We start from the raw sequence: 15,366 nt of genomic DNA, 5'->3' as shown, positions 1-15,366 counted from the left end.
GGACAGAGAAATCAGTTTAGTGGGTTGTGACCAGCATTTCATAACATGAACTAGAATAGAAAGTACTAGAATGCGGCGTTGGCTATAGCAGGGGTTAAATATTATTTCACAAAAGATAGGTAGGCAGAAAGGCATGCAGATAGATAGAAATGGGGTTGTGGTGGACAAGGTGTTACTGTGGGCCGTACTCAGTGATATCTGGAAGCTTCTGGCACCAGCTGGGAGGGCGCATGTTCTCCCCGAATCTGTTCTGGGATCTGGGGCCCAATCCCAACCGAGTTATCCCTCCGCACCCAGAAAGAAATATACCCGGAAGACAGGTGCTTGTGACGTGTCTTCCTTTGAAAAGACATTTTTGTGTCAATCAGACCCCTAATCCCGGGAGTCCCCGCTGATAGAGAAGAATATCCCCACTCTGGCAGATAGGAAGCGGTCCCTGTCAGCTGGGGGGCGTCCAGCCGGACTCTGCAGGCTGCGTGTGGAGTGGGAACACTGGATTTGGAATTCTCAGTCTGGTTCTAATACTGGGCCTGCCAGTCATTTCTGTGTGACTCAAGGCAAGTGACTTGCCCTCTCTGGGCTTCTGTGTATTCACATACAAGGGGAGGACTGGACCAGGTGATCTCTCTTGAAAGGTCTTATCTACCTCTCATAGGCGTTCCAGGATGACACTGAGAAAATCTGGATCTTGGAGGAAATTACAAAAGGGACGGCAGGGTTCCTCCCGGGTTTCTTCCTAAGGCCCCTGAAGCAAAGGCTTTCGTCCACCTGAGGCGCGTCAGCTAAGTGTGTCTGTAGACCTCGGCGGGATGTGTGGCCGCTCCCTGGCAGGGCCAAGGGTACACGATACAGAGGCAGCTGAGCCTGAGCCCGGTCTCCATGGACAGCATTTATTAGACGCCATTCTCAGTGTGAAGACAGATAGGCAGGAGGGGCGGAAGGGAGGCTGTGGCAGCCGTAGCCTTTGGGGTCCAGGGGCTGCCCGGGGTGGGGTGTGGGCGCGGGGGCCTGTCACCCACACGTATTGCATATTCTGTGGCAGTGTGCCCAGGCATAAGGCATTGGGGAAGCAGAAAGGCTGCCTGCAGTGGGAGGGTGTGAGGGGGGAAGCAACGCTGGCCTTCCGGCTCCCTGGGAAACACCCAGCTGGAGACCGAGCAGTCTGCCGTGCTCTGCGGAGGACCCGGGCCTCCTTCCTCACCATCTCCCTGCGACTTTGGTTGTGGCTCCCTCGGGACTGACGGGACAGGACCCCTCGAGGGCAGGGTCACACACAGGACAGAGGCAGCCAGCACTGCCCCGCACCCCCACACAGAGACACAGAGGGCACCCCGGGTCCCAGGCCTTCTTCTCCTTGGCACCTGGGCAGCCAGCCGGCGACTCCACACAGAGACAGGACTCACACACAGGCTAGACTGCTCCTCTCTGGGGGTTCCCAAAGGCTGGAGTCCGTGGCAGGGGGTTGGCTGAGGCCAAGTGCCCTGGGGGGTCCCCTACTCCAGCTTCCCCGAATACCTGGGCTGACCTTGCTCAGCCGTGGTAGAGGGCTGACACGGGCACGACACGGGAGGGCAGTCTTGAGTGGGAAGAGGCCCCTCTGCCCACCCTTTGAGGCTGCCCGGAGACACGGGGCCAGCTCCAGCTGTGGGGCCAACAGTGGCGTGTAGGGCCTCGCCTCCCTCTGCTGCTCTGCGCCCGGGGTTTCTGGTTGCAGGTGGGTTGGGCAGTAGGCCCGCCAGGTCCAAACTCCCTACCTGGAAGGGGTGGTCCTTGCTGCAGCCTTAATTTATCTCCACTACCTGGGACACAGGCACCAACACCAATGCGGAGCCAGGGATGATGTCCCAGTAGGATGCGCCTGACATTTCTAGCTCATTCTGCCCCATTCCCCACCCCCCACAGGCCCGGCTCCTGGCCTTTCTTCCATGAGCCTCAGGCCTGCTTCTCGGTCTGTAAGCAGGCAGTCCAGGAACTGAGAGCTCCTATCCAGCCTCAGGGGCCCATTCAGAAGGCCTGCCTTCTGGCCAGGTTGCGTAGAGGCTGAGCCCCGACACCAGCTCCGTCCTGGGGTCTGGTTCTGGTTGAAGCCCCAGGGGCTCACACAACGCCTGGGTGCGCTGGGCAGGAGCCTCGCTTTCAGCAGCGGGCAGAGGAGTCCGAAGGAAAGGGAGCCGAGGCTCAGAACAAGCAGCCTGGATTCTCATTCCCCTGGGCCTCTTGCCATCTGTGTCACCCTGGGCAAGGCACGTCGCCCGTCTGGGTGTCTGTGTCATCTGTGAAATGGGGGTGAGAACTCCCGCCCTGATGATCTAACCAGGGCGCTGTGAGAATGAATGAGCAGTCAGGACAGGGTTTTCGGAGGCTGAAACTCATTCTGCAGATTGAAGAGCTGGTCACTGTCAGCAGTGGCTGGGGCCCGCACGTATGAAGTGTTCTGTTTGATTCCAACGGCAGTGTCTGAGGCTGGACTTGTCTTAGCCCGATGTGGTTGGAGGCCAGTGAACCCTCATCCACCACCCTGCAGACTGGGGGGTGGGGGCTCTGCCTCCCCATCCCTTCCCTGTCCCTTCTACAGCCTGCCTGTCCTTGCTTCAGTTTGCCTGCCTTCTGGGGACTAGCTCTAGGGACTGCTGGGTTTCCACTTTCTCCATTAACTGCAAAGCCATGCAAAACAACACAAAAGGTAGTGGGAGGTTGGGAGACACAGCTGGGGATGAGGAAGGGGAGTGGGGCTGAGTGGGGGTGACCTGAACAAAGACACCCTGGCCTTTGAAGCCTCGGGAAGGTAGGAGACCAGGCAGGACAGAGGTATAAATAGAGATGCAAACTTACACGGAACACGAAGTCCCTCCGGGCGGAGGAGGACGGTGGGGGGTGGTCTGGGTACCAGCAGGGCCTCTGAGAACTGGGGAGCTCCTTAGATTTCCAGAGGGATGGGAGGCTCCCAGCTTCTGCCTTCCCTCCCCCACCCCCCACCTTTCACATTTCTTGGAATTTGCGGGGCGCGGATGTCCCGAGACATCCTCAGAGCCCAGGCTCCTGCCAGCTGGTGCGCGAGCAGGCACAGTTGGAGATGGGGGTGCCGGGGGGAGGGTGGTGAGGGGTGCGGGGGAAACCCCATGGGGCCTCCTCCCGGACCCCGGACCCCAGTTGCTCCTCGCCCCCCGCCCCTGCCACTCCCAGGCGCTCCAGGCCCCCGCGGGGGCGTTCACACGGAGCTCCTGCGCTTCATGAGGCCGCGGAAGGTGGACAGGCTGTGCAGGCCCGTGGACACGGAGCTGATGGCCGAGCGCTGCGCCCCACTGCACAGGCAACGGTGTGAGGGCGTGTCGCTGTAGCGGCCGCCCCCTCCGGGCGACGAGTGGCTCTGCTCCACGCATGTGTCGGACGTGGAGAGGTCCCGCGGGATGATCATGGGGATGGAGTACTGCAGCTTCTCGCGGCTCTTGTACCAGAGGCACGAGCACATGGACTGGAAGTGCAGCACCTCGGCGTACACGTTGCGGAAGCCGCCGCCCCCGCTGCCTGCCGCGGCCGTGGACGAGGCGGTGTCCGTGGTGTGCGCGCTGCCGCCCGCGCCCCCGCCCCCGCCCCCGCCGCCCCCGCCACCCCCGCCCGCCTGCCCGTTGCGCGTGAGCAGCGCGCGGTGCTCCGCGTCGCGCTTCTCGTCCTCGGCGTTCATGGTCATGAAGCGCAGCACCACCAGGTTGAGGAAGGCGCCGATGACCGTGAGGCCCGTGAGGATGTACACGAAGCTGAAGGCCACGTACTGCGGCTGCGTCTGCAGCGCCTGGTCCTTCTGCAGCGCCACATAGTCGCCGAAGCCGATGGTGGTGAGCGTGATGAAGCAGTAGTAGTAGGCCTGGAAGAAGGTCCAGTGCTCGTAGTAGGAGAAGGCGGCGGCGCCGATGCACAGCGTGCTGATGCACGAGAAGAAGCCGATGAGCACCATGTTGGCCATGGACACGTCGGCGCGCCGCATGCCCAGCCCCCTCTTTGCGCGGTGCAGCAGGTACTTCACGAAGGTGTTGATGCGCTCGCCCAGGCTCTGGAACATGACGAGCGTGAGCGGGATGCCCAGCAGTGCGTAGAACATGCAGAACACCTTGCCGCCATCGGTGCTGGGCGCCGCGTGGCCATAGCCTGGGGAAGGGTAGGGGAAGAGGAGAGAAAGCACTGCGCTGCGGGGCTGCTCTTCTAGAAAGCCCGCCCCCCCCCTCCCTGAGATCTCTGCCCTCCACATTCCCCGATTTGCAGATTTGGACCTCTCCTTCCAGCAGGAGAGAAGACAGCACACACTTGGGGTGCATCCTTGACCCCGTATGCTGTGTCAGTTCCTTGCTGATGCAAGGTTAGGTAGGAAGGAAGGGTAGGAAACAGGCAGGGTTAAGTGACTTTTCCAAGGTCACAGCCTTTGGAAGTAGAGCAGCCCACTATTGAACTAGAGTCTGTTTGGCTTCAAAGACCTAGCTTTTCTAAATCTGGAGAAGGAGATGACACATAGAGCTGAGGGAGGCAGCAGGGAGAGTGTGAAGGGTGGCGGCAGGTCATTTGGGAAACGTGGGTTCTAGTTCAGTGTCTGTGGACTTTTGACCTGTTGCTTGTCCTCTTAGGGCCTCAGTTTCCTTGACTGTAGTAGATGCAGGTAGGATATCCCGTAATTCAGTGTGGAGGGAGGGAAATTGAGGCATGGATGTCTCCTTAATCACTTCCCTGCTTCCAGCCAAAGCTTATGGGGGTAGCTGCCAACTGGGGCCCTCCAGTCTCCATGAGGCATCTGGTCGACCCACGTTGGGGGTCAAAGGGGACATTGCCTCTCTACTAGCTGGATGAATGATGCTCCAGGGTCTTCATCAGCCCCCAGTCTGGAGCCCTGGGGTCATCCTCTGGGCCTGGCCCTGAAGTAGGGTCTGTCCTCATGGAGAGGTTAAAGCCCTGGTTAAAGCAGGAGCCCTGCCTGTCCTTCCAGGTGGTACTGTCACCAACCAGACAAAACAAACCCCTCTCTCCTCCACACTGCCCAAAGCCCTCCCTGAGCCCGGAGCCAGGCAGAAACAAAGCCTCTCTCTGAGCCAACCATCAAATGGCCTTAAGTCAGGAGTTGTGTCTGGAAACCTGGAGGGGAAAGACAGTAGAGGGGAACTCAGAAGCCCTAGGCACAAGTTCTGGCCCTGTCATTTGTAGCTGTGTGACCTGGGGCTAATTATTCAGCCTCTCTGAGCATGTTTTCTCATTTGTATAATAAGGTCTGTTGGTCCTGGACTTGCTTTTTTCACTGGGCTGTTAAGATATTTGTTACTTTTATTAATAGGATTATTATAATAAAATAATCCTGGTTGGCAGGATTTCCAATTCTTCCTCCTCTCGAAGCCTTATAAAAAATGTAACCAAATGCTTTTTCCATGCAGCTGTCCAGGATTCCTCACTGGAAGGGATCTTCTCTGCTTTGAGTGGCACTGAGAATGTTCAGCTTTGAACCCCAGGGCCAATATTACCACCATCCCAGGTCTGTCCCTTAGGTCCCCCAACTACATATGTACAGCTGAACACTGGCTTGGGGTGGCAGGGTGGGCATGGCTGTACCTTGTCATGCTTCTCGCAAGCTTCCGCTCCCATTGCCCGCCACGCCCATGGAGTATGCCCAAAATATGTGGATGGCAAGGTAGGGTACCCTGTGCTTTGATGTCTGATCTGAATTCAACTCCTGACTCTGCCATGGACTGTTTTTGGTTTTGTTTTGTTTTGTTTAAAAACCTCTGTGAGCCTTAGTTTCCATATGTGTAAAATGGGGCTAATAAGTAGAACCTGCCTCCCAGGGCTTTTCGGGAGAAATAAATGAGATAATGTGTATAATGCACTAAGCCTGGAGCCTGGTACATATCGAATGCTCAGTAATGGCTCACGATGATTAGCAATGAATGAAGTGGCAGATTTCCCTTTCTTTCCCAGGCTGGGGGGCGGCTCAGTTCCGGTCAAGTTGGCATCTCTAACAACCCAAGGCCATTTGAATCCTCAACCTCAGGGACACCTGGGGATAGCTGCCTGGAGTGTGTGAGGCTGTGGGATGTGCTTAGAATGGGCTCCCCTGCTCCCTACCAGGCCACTGAGCTGGTTGACTATGTCATTCTGTGCCAGGGGCCTGGAGAGCTGAGCCGTTGAGCCGCCATGCCTGGCCTGTCTGCGTCCCAGCAGGGTGAGAACAGATTGTGCCCGCCAGCCCGGCCACGGCAGCCAGACCACAACTCACCTCGACAGCTGGGCAGGCCCTGAGCCAGAGCTGCTTCTCATCCTGTCCTTTCCTGTCCCCTGGGCCCGGCACTGCCCTGGGTGTGGGGCAGGGCGCAGCGCTGTGGATGGGTCCCGACAGGGACTGGGTAGCTCAGGCCCAGCCCTGGCTTGACCACATACTGCCTGTGTGAACTTGGGCAAATCCGTTTCCCTCTCTGGATCTCTTTTGCCTTGTCTGTACTCTGGGGGACAGGGAGTGGTTTGAGTTACTGCTGTTATACCCAGCCTGGGTGCCCAGGAACAGCGCTGTCAGAGGGGGGCAAGGGGAGACTGGAGGGGCAGGTATTTCAGAAACTGCGGGGTTTGTGTTGAAGCAGTGGTGACGGGATTTCATAGGAAAAGGCCACCTGAGAGTATGGTCTGGGGGTAGGGTTGCCTCTGTGGGGTCAGTGACACAGAGGAGAAGGACCCCCTCTCGCTGTCACCACCACCTCACCGTCTGAGGAAGTCTCTGACTTCTCTTGGAGCTGCTGTCCTTTAGGGAAACCCAGCGTCTGCAGGCCTGGTGCACCTCGGCTGCCTGCAAGGTCCCCCAGCTGCAGAGGGGACCTGGACTGAGGGCCACCCCTGTCCCAGCAGACATGAGGCCACCTTCTTCCCTTGGGCCTGTCTGCACAGGGCGACCTCCCTGCCTCTGCTGGCTCCCATCCTGAGTGCCCTTGCGTTTTCCCCAGCTCCCAGCCGGAAGAGACAGCTCCTTCCCCTGCCTGCCCCCTGGTGGTGTTCAAAGCAGTAGCACAGCCGGGCTTACCCAAAGGCTCTTGCTGAGCCGGAGCTTGGTGCCCCGCTCTACCCGTTGTCCCGTCCAGGGTGGCCCCAGGCTGGATGTGCCTCACCCTTGGGGTCAGAGGCTCCCCCACCCCGGGCCCACCCTTCCACCCTACCACAGACTGAGGCTTAAGGTCTTATCCTTCAGATATATTTTAAACTTTAATCCTGAAAAACTTCCACAAGGCCATTATTATGACTATCTCTGTTTTATAGCTGAAAAAGGCAGGAGAGGCCTTGTGAGTTGGCCAAGGCCTCCAAGACTTTCTGACTCATCGCTCATTCCGGAGCCTCGGAGCCAATCCATCACGCAGGAAGGGGGACCAGGACGGGAAACTGAGGCCCCGAGAGGAGAGCCCTCCCCTTGGAGCCTCATCCTTGGGCACTGCCCCGAGCCGGAAGTGACCCAAGCAGCAACAGGAGTGCGGTGCCTGGGAGACCAGATGCTTTTGCAAGTACCTAGCCCGGGGTCAGCGCGCTTCCGTCCCTTCAGCTGTTCCCTTGTCACTGGGTGAAAGGGCAAGGGAGCTGTGAGGACCTGCTGACGTGGGCGCCCAGCTGGGAGGGGTGCCAGCTGGGGTAAAGCCAGTCCCGGGGGGCCAGGGAACTTCTGGGAAGTAACTGGGAGTTTGGCAAGGCCTGTCTGCCTGCCAGCAGGCCCGCCGCCTGCCTGGGCCTTGCCCACATTGGGCGTAGGTTTATGACAGAGGGGCCAAAGGTGGTCTCCACCTTCTTCTTGCTGTCCAGCTCTACGAGGCTTTGGGCGAGGGGCTCTGTCTGTCCTTGCGTGTCACCGCGTTCTGGGGCTGATTCCCTGAGAACCCTCCCTCCCAGGACCTGATGGACTGACCAGCCAGAACTCATGGCCCAACCACAAGACTCTAGCCACTGCCTCTCAGAGCTCTGGCCTGGGCTGTCCCTGCCCCCTCATCTCCCAGCCACCCTCCCTGAACCCTCAGACATATGGGATCTTAGAGCCAGGAAAGTGCTTCATGATCCTATGACCCAGTCCTTCTGTTGTATAGATGAGGACATAGAGGCCCAGAGAGGGAAAGTGAGCTGCTCCAGGTCACACACCCAGTGAATGGCAGAGCCAGACTATATCCGAGGGTCCTCAGTTCCAAACTCAAAGCTCTGTCCTCTGCCCTGTGGCTCCGTGTGACCAAGGTTGACTTGTTCATTCAACAAGGGCCGAGCAGCACCCACTTGCAAGCAACTCAGCTAAGAGATGGTCCTGGAACCTGGCCAGAGGCATAGAATTCACCTGAGGAAGACAGGTAGCTAGACGTATTAATTAATTATGTGGTCAGACATAAATATGAATTACGGATATTTTGGGCAACATTAAAATGAGAGGTGGACAGGAAGCTCTGGGCTACAGTTTCTCTGTTTTCCTCCTGATATCACCAAGGAGCTCAGAAACTGGCCAAAGCTGTCTCCTGGGGAGATGCAGAGGGTTAGGGGCCCAGCTCCCGTTCCCTCCCAGCCCCTGCCCCTTAATGGATTTTTCTCTCTCAGTGGCCAACTTCCTTCTAGTCAAAGCACAAATAGCTAGCCTGAATCCTTGGTGATGGCTTTGGCTGGACTGGGCTCAGCTGGCCATTCCCCACTGACTGCCCGTGCCCCCTAGTCTGAGTGCCTGACCTCTTACCCCTGGCCTAGTCGGCTACAAAGCCAGAACTCTGGCCACAGCCTTGGGCAGAGAAAAAAAGCACAGGGCTATGGAGGCAGGAGATCTGGGCGTCTGACCTGACCCTGGCCATAACCAGTTTTGTGTCTTGAGCCAGTCCTTTACCCTCCCGGGGCCTCAATCTCCCTCCTCTGTGACATGCACAATAGGGCAAAGATAAAAGGTTCCCATCGTTTTCCCTGCTGTGGATGCCCTTCTGTGATTTCTTTCTATTAACCCACCCATTTGTAGAATCTACATTTTGAGAGACGTTATTTATGAAGAACGAGGTGTTGATCAGTGCCGCGAAGCTGCTGCATAGGGCAGAAGAGGCACTGGATAGATAATTGTGAAAGCAAGAATTCATTCTCTCCCCATGAAAATGAACTAAGAGCAGCCCTGCCAATCAGAACTTCTGATTAGCATGGGGGAACTGAATCTGAGACTGAATTAAGTTACTCTTATGCTTTTGAAGTACTGAAAATAGATTATTTCTATTTTTTACAGGGGATCTCAGCAGTTTGGGGGCGCACGTGACCGCACAGAGTGGGCGAGTAGCTCATCTTCTACAGCCTTGGTCTCCTCTGTGTAAGCTGGGAACCATGACCCACACACCTCACAGAGTTGCTGTGGGCATTTGAGGTGTTGGCAGACTTAGGGTGCTTAAGGCATTAGCATCCATGAATATTAATTATGAGTATGAATATTTTGGGGGAACATCAAGATGAGATGGTCCTTCAAGTTCCTTTCGGCACCAGAAGTCTGATTCGTGTTTCCCAAAGTTAATTTCCTGGAACACCGGTTCCATGGACTGCTCCTAACTGTTGGACGAGAGGAGGGTTGCTGGGTTTGATTAAATGGGAGGAACGCTGAATTGAAGAGATTTGTCTTCACTGGCTTTAAGTGTCGACTCTATCAGAGCCACACTTGGGCTAAGGCACGAGGCGGGTCAGAGTTGGGGGAATGGGCTAAGGTTTCTCGCTTATTTGACCTCTGAGCACTTTCTTTACAGTGCACGTAGCTGGACAAGTGTTCCCAGAACACGGTTTGGGAACCGCTTGTCTGTAGCATCAAGAACTCGAAGGTCTTCTCTCTAGGTCTCTGACTTTGAGAGTCTCAGATGTCCTGTCTCTGGCTGGCCTGCCCCTTCTGTGGATTAGAAACACACAGTCCTTGGCAATGCTTGGCTGCATCCCGTTTCCTGGTTCCCTGTAGACCTAGTTATCTAATGTAAATACGGGCACCAGCCAGGCTAATGTTTGCCCTGAGGGAAGATGGATCAGACCTGTGGCCCGAGGCACCCAAAGGCTGTGAACTCGGGGCCAAGCTGGGCTTGTGCAGAGGTGGACACGGGGAGGGGCCCTGCCCTTGGAGCTGCCTGGGCCTGGTGGGGCAGCCAGAGAGAAGTGGGGTGGGGGTGTGAGGAAGACACAGGCAGCTCCAGGGGACCAGCTGCAAGACACAGGTGCCCCCAGAGGGTAGCTAAGCTCTCCTGCGGGGCCTGCAGAGGGCACTCAGGACTGAGCCCTTGGGTGCCCTCAGAAAGGCCCACTGAGCACCCCGCCTCCTCAGGGGCCTGAGGCAGACAGGGAGCCGCCCCCTTGGTCTGGAGATGGCTGCAGTGTGGAGCCAGGAAGTGGGACAGGAGGCTCCAGGGGAGTCTAATTGGTGTGTTAAAGGAGATGAGGCGGAAGGAAGCTGGCAGGATCGCCCAGGCCCTTGGAAGGTGGGAGGAGGCTGCCAGGCTTGAGGGAGAAGGGGAGGAGAAGCAGGCCTTCTCCAACCTCATGGTCCAGCTCTGACAACACCTTTCCCAGAACCCTCCGGGGTCTTTCCTAGTGCTGGAGACTTTGCTCCCCTCGCCTGGCCGCAGCACCCGCCTTTTTGCTCTCAGGTCTAAAGAGAAAGTCTGCAGGGCTCTGAGCTCCCAGGGGGCTGGCAAGTCCCCTCAGCGTCAGAGCAAGGCCTCGTGGGAACCACTGCCGGAAAATGCTGTTCAACCCAGAAGGCTTCGAAGTCTGGGGTGCGGAGTTCGGGAGAGGAGCCTCCCCTTAGACACCCAGCAGGGAGAGGGGAGGTAGCCTTGGCAGGAAGGCCTTTAGTGACTCACACCTCCTGTCCTTCCTGTGGCCCCAGGCCCCTGCAAAGTGAGGTCAGCTTCAGGGCACCAGAAGGAATCCCCCCCTGCCCTAGACCTGGCCAAGGCCTGAGTAAGGCCTGAGATACCACCGGGGCTCACAGACGTGGGTTGGGGGGAGGGACCAGTGTGCACACTGGCTCTGGAGTTTGTCCCCTCCATGCTAGCGCTCCTGGGAAGGACAGCTTGGCAGCCCGGAACCCTCCCTCCCTCCAACCTGCCCCTTTTCCAAGGCCTCTTTCCCATCTTCCCAGCTCCTCTTTGGGCTCTTCTCCCCATTCCCCACTGGCAGGTGCCCTCCCTACCCCTGCTTTACTACCACGTTCAGCACGTGGAGGCCCACTGCTCTCTCCTCTCTCCCTTTTAGCTCTACCCCATCCACATGAACCTCACTGCTATGATTCAGGGTCCCCTGGAGTACAATAGCCCCTACCGCTCCCATCCCCCACCCTCCCCAGGCCCACGTGGGATTCGGGGGAGCAGAGGGGGAGGGTGCTGGTGTCATGGAAAATCCCTGCGGCAGCCAAGGTCAGTGTTTGCAGACACAGCCTGGCCTGGAGCCAGGCCTGTCTCCCTGGCCAGCTCCCTCCGGCCTATCCCAGAGGCTGGCTTTGCTTGGGCGCCCTCGGAGGCACCCCAGAGCTGCTCTGGGTGCCTGGGTCTGCAGGGCCTATCAGCCCTGGAGGGCTCAAGACTACGTAGTTCAACCCACTCATTTTATGGATGAGTAGACTGAGGCCCTGAGAGGGACAGGGGCCAGGACATCGCATCACTAACAGAGCCAGGACTGGCATCCGGGGCCCTCTGTCCGAGTCAGTCCTCGCTGCAGAGGGGAACATCCTAAAATCCGTTTTGGCGGACCAAGGAATAGTGAAGGCTGTTGTCAAACACCATTAAATCAGGGGCTAGCTTGAGGTTGGCCTAGACCTGAGGTGGGCCATGGGGTCAGGGTAAGCAGACCCAGGTGATCAAACCCTGATCCTTGACCTCAAAACGCTTTGTATGTGAAGTGAATCACATACATCCTGTACCTACTAGTGGAAGCACCTTGGAAACGTCAATGTCCTGTCCAGAGGAGAGGCTATTGGCATCACACACATTGTTCAAATGCATGGCCTCGGTGGGAATTCTCTTAGGAAGAATTTAAGACAGGGGCTGAAGGAGGGCTAGAGGTGGAGAACTTGGGCTGGGCTATCCGGAGGGGCTTTCTGGAGGAGGTGGCTTTTGTCCCGAGCTCTGAAAGAGGGATGGGAAATGCAGGGTTCTGACAGAGGGGAGCTGCTGAAGCAAAGACACAATGTGAGAAGACATGTGACACAGTGGGGGGGGGGGGGAGAAAATACACCCGTCTCAGGCTAGTGGGCATTTGCACAAAGCGGTGTGTGTGTGGGGGGGTATAGACTCTCAGGGAAGGCAGCTTCCTGAGACGATACGCATGGAGAGCCTTAGCAATGTGTCTGCCCCATGACCCTGCAGTGCCACTTCGAGGAATCTCGGCAGGGAAAAGAACCAGAGATGAGAACAACAATTTCTGAGCAAGGATGTTTATAGCACATTGTCATTGTGACAAATTGTAAACAGTCCAAATGCGCACCAATAAGGTTTGGCTAAACATATTAAGGTATATTTATGTGGCGGAATATTGTACAGCCACTAAATATACTCTTCAGGAGTGTTGCAATTACACAGAAAACCGCCACAGAATGTTCAGGAAAAATGGCAGGATCCAACACTGTACGAATAACGGGACGTCCTGCTAAACAGATAAACGTAGCAAACTCATCTACACACACGGAGGAAGAGAAGCTGGAGAGAAACATACTAAAAGGCTCAGAGAGTTTATCTCTGAATCATGGGCTCGTGATTCATTTTAATTTGCGCTTATATACTGTCTGTTTTCTACAAAAATCTATCACTTTTATAAGTAGTGATGAATTTTGCTAAACCCTTGAATTTCTTGGAACAGAGAAGTTCACCTGAGCAGGGCTAAGATGTGAGGGGCTTTGAACAGCAGGTACAGGAGTTCAAATCCTAACTTGACGGCAGCAGGGAGTTGCTGTTGAGAGCTCCTGAGTAGGGGAGGGACATGCCAAAGAAGTGTCCGTCCCATTGTCAAGTGCTCAGGCCTCAACTGAGTTAAGGAGGGGAGAAGGGAGGGCAGGGAGGGAAGAGGGGAGGGAGGAAAGAGGAGATACACAGTGTGTGGGATGTTCTTGCCTTTGTGGGCTTCAACTGGGAGCTCCTTGAGGGCAGGGATTTTTGTCTCTTTTGTTACTACCCTTTTCCCCACACCCCACAGAGTGCTTGGGACGTGGCTGGCATTTCTGGCCTTTAATGACTCCCTATTGAATGAGTCAGTTCAGGAAGGGAGGCATCGCCAATGAGCCGGAGAGGTGAAGGGCGTGGAGACACGGAGGAGGAAGAGAGCCTGAGGCCCTCAAGGGGCAGGGTCACACAGCAGGACAGCAACCCCGCTTCTCCTCGGAAGTGCGGTGACCTGGGCTTCTGGGCTCTATCATAGGCTGGTTGCTGTACCAGGTGGCCGTGGCCCAGGCCTGTGGCCTGTCTGCATCCTTCTGACCAATTGGCCAGGACATGTGTGAACTCAGAACTTCTAACAGATTGGATCTGGTGGGGTTTTAATTAAACGAATCCACCAGGGACAGTCTGGCACAGAGAAAGTAATTCTGCGGTGCAATTTACAGTGGACTTGGCCATCTCAACAGATGGCTGGACATGCCAGTCCTCCTCTGTGTGCTTCTTGAAAGGCTGTGTCTCTAACTCTGGCATCTGGCTGGCGCGAGTCCTACACTTCACACTCTCTGGCTCTTTCTGTTTTGCCCATGGAGGAGAAGCAGGCCCATGTTGGCATCTCCTTGTCAGACTCCCCCCAAAGGGGCTGAACTGCTTCCAACAAGAAACCCTTCTGTGTCATGGGAGTAACTGTGGCCAGCCCAGGTGTTCCCTATTGGCCATACCATGTGTTCTGGAGTTGAGCCTGTCCAGAGCCTGGGTGCCTGAAATCTCAGCCTGCAGGCAGTGAGACAGGGGGACAGCATGGGCCCCGAGGGGCAAGTGTGCCCAGAATTAAAGCGCACCCAACCAGGAGTCAGAGGCCTGGCTCCCATCCCAGCTCTTGCCACTACCTTGCTGTAGCACAGGAGTTGGCAAACTTTTTCTGTAAATATTTATAGATAGTAAATATTTTAGATTTCCTAGTCTATCCATATGGCCTCTTGCAACGACTCAGCTTTGCCATGATATCGAGACAGCAGCCAAAGACAATATGTAAATGAATGGGTGTGGCTGTGTTCCAATAAAACTTTATCTATAAAAACAGGTGGTGGGCCATATTTTAGATTTCGGGCCCTAGTTTCCCGAGTCTGCTGTAGGACCTTTGTGAAGGCATGCCAGCATTCTGAGCCTCAGTTTTCATACCTAGCAAATGGAATGTTCGATTAGGAGGTTATTTCTTCTCTGACCTAGTTGTATTTTAGGATTTATTAAATTGCTAGCTCCCCTTGTCCCATGCATCATGCAGAGGCCTGGAGGAGAGAGGTGAGTTTTGAGCAGGGTCTGGGCCCAACTTGCATGCGGAATTGGTGTCCGCAGTCTTTTGGAGGTCACAGCTGCATTTCCACATTGGTAGACACTACTCATGCTTTTCTCCTTCCTGATGGGCTTCTACTCTTCCATCAAAGCCCATCTCAAAAGTCACCCCCTCAGCGAAGCCTCCCCTGATCCTACCCACCTGAACTCATCAGTACTCCTGAGCCCTTCATTCATCACTCGCCATGCCTCAAACATTCATCCATTCAACCAGCAGACTTTTTGAGTCCTTAATATGAGTAATGCTCTAAATTCTAGAGTAAGAATATTTTCTGTTCAAAGGCGGTTTTCTTTCCACTGCCCTAGGCTGTCTGTCCCTGGACTCTTCTACGAGAATGAGAGTCAGAAGACCTGGGCTCTGGTTCTAGCTGTGCCACTAGGTGATCATGGGCAAGACCTTGCCTTTTTCTTGGCCTGGAGGCCCTTCTATGGGAAATGAAGGAGGCTGGAGATATTCTTAAGGCCCTGTGATATTCCAGGATTCTGGACCTCTGGAGGGGCCATGTACGCTGCCCCATGAACAGTGGAGATAGCACTGCTGGGTCCCCAGAACAATGGCCCTAAGCCTTTGGGCACACAGCAGACACACAGCTGCTGGGACCCCACGTGTCCGTAGAACTGTCTCAGCTGGCCCCGAGCAGATGCAGGGGATTGCATGAGGACCCTTGCCCTGTCCTGGGAGGGGGCGAAACTCAGCAGTGCTCTGAATAATGCTCCCCAGCTGAGGCAGTGGGACAGCTGTGATCATCTGTTTGGGTACCAAGTCGTGCCCCCCCCCCCCACCCAGCCTCCTGGTGCAGGAGGCCACATGGAGTCAGGGAGGAGACAGCCACGTGTCCCGTCTGGGTGTCCCCAGGGCCAAGATGGGCCAGGGCGTTCAGGGAGACTTTTTGGT

General features: G+C 56.0%; 1 protein-coding gene across 1 annotated transcript in view; it reads right to left on the bottom strand.

Annotated features, from left to right (window-relative positions):
• Window positions 1-869: 869 nt before the first annotated feature.
• KCNK3 (potassium two pore domain channel subfamily K member 3) overlaps window positions 870-15,366 on the bottom strand; it is a 37,885-nt gene continuing 23,388 nt past the window's right edge. The window contains exon 2 of the mRNA XM_045979704.1: window positions 870-4,143. Coding sequence (XP_045835660.1) covers window positions 3,209-4,143 — 935 coding nt within the window. The 3' untranslated portion in view covers window positions 870-3,208. The remainder of the gene's footprint in view (window positions 4,144-15,366) is intronic.

Source organism: Meles meles, chromosome 15 (assembly GCF_922984935.1).
Source record: "Meles meles chromosome 15, mMelMel3.1 paternal haplotype, whole genome shotgun sequence".
NCBI lineage: Eukaryota > Metazoa > Chordata > Mammalia > Carnivora > Mustelidae > Meles > Meles meles.
This window is presented reverse-complemented; position numbering and strand designations above follow the sequence as displayed.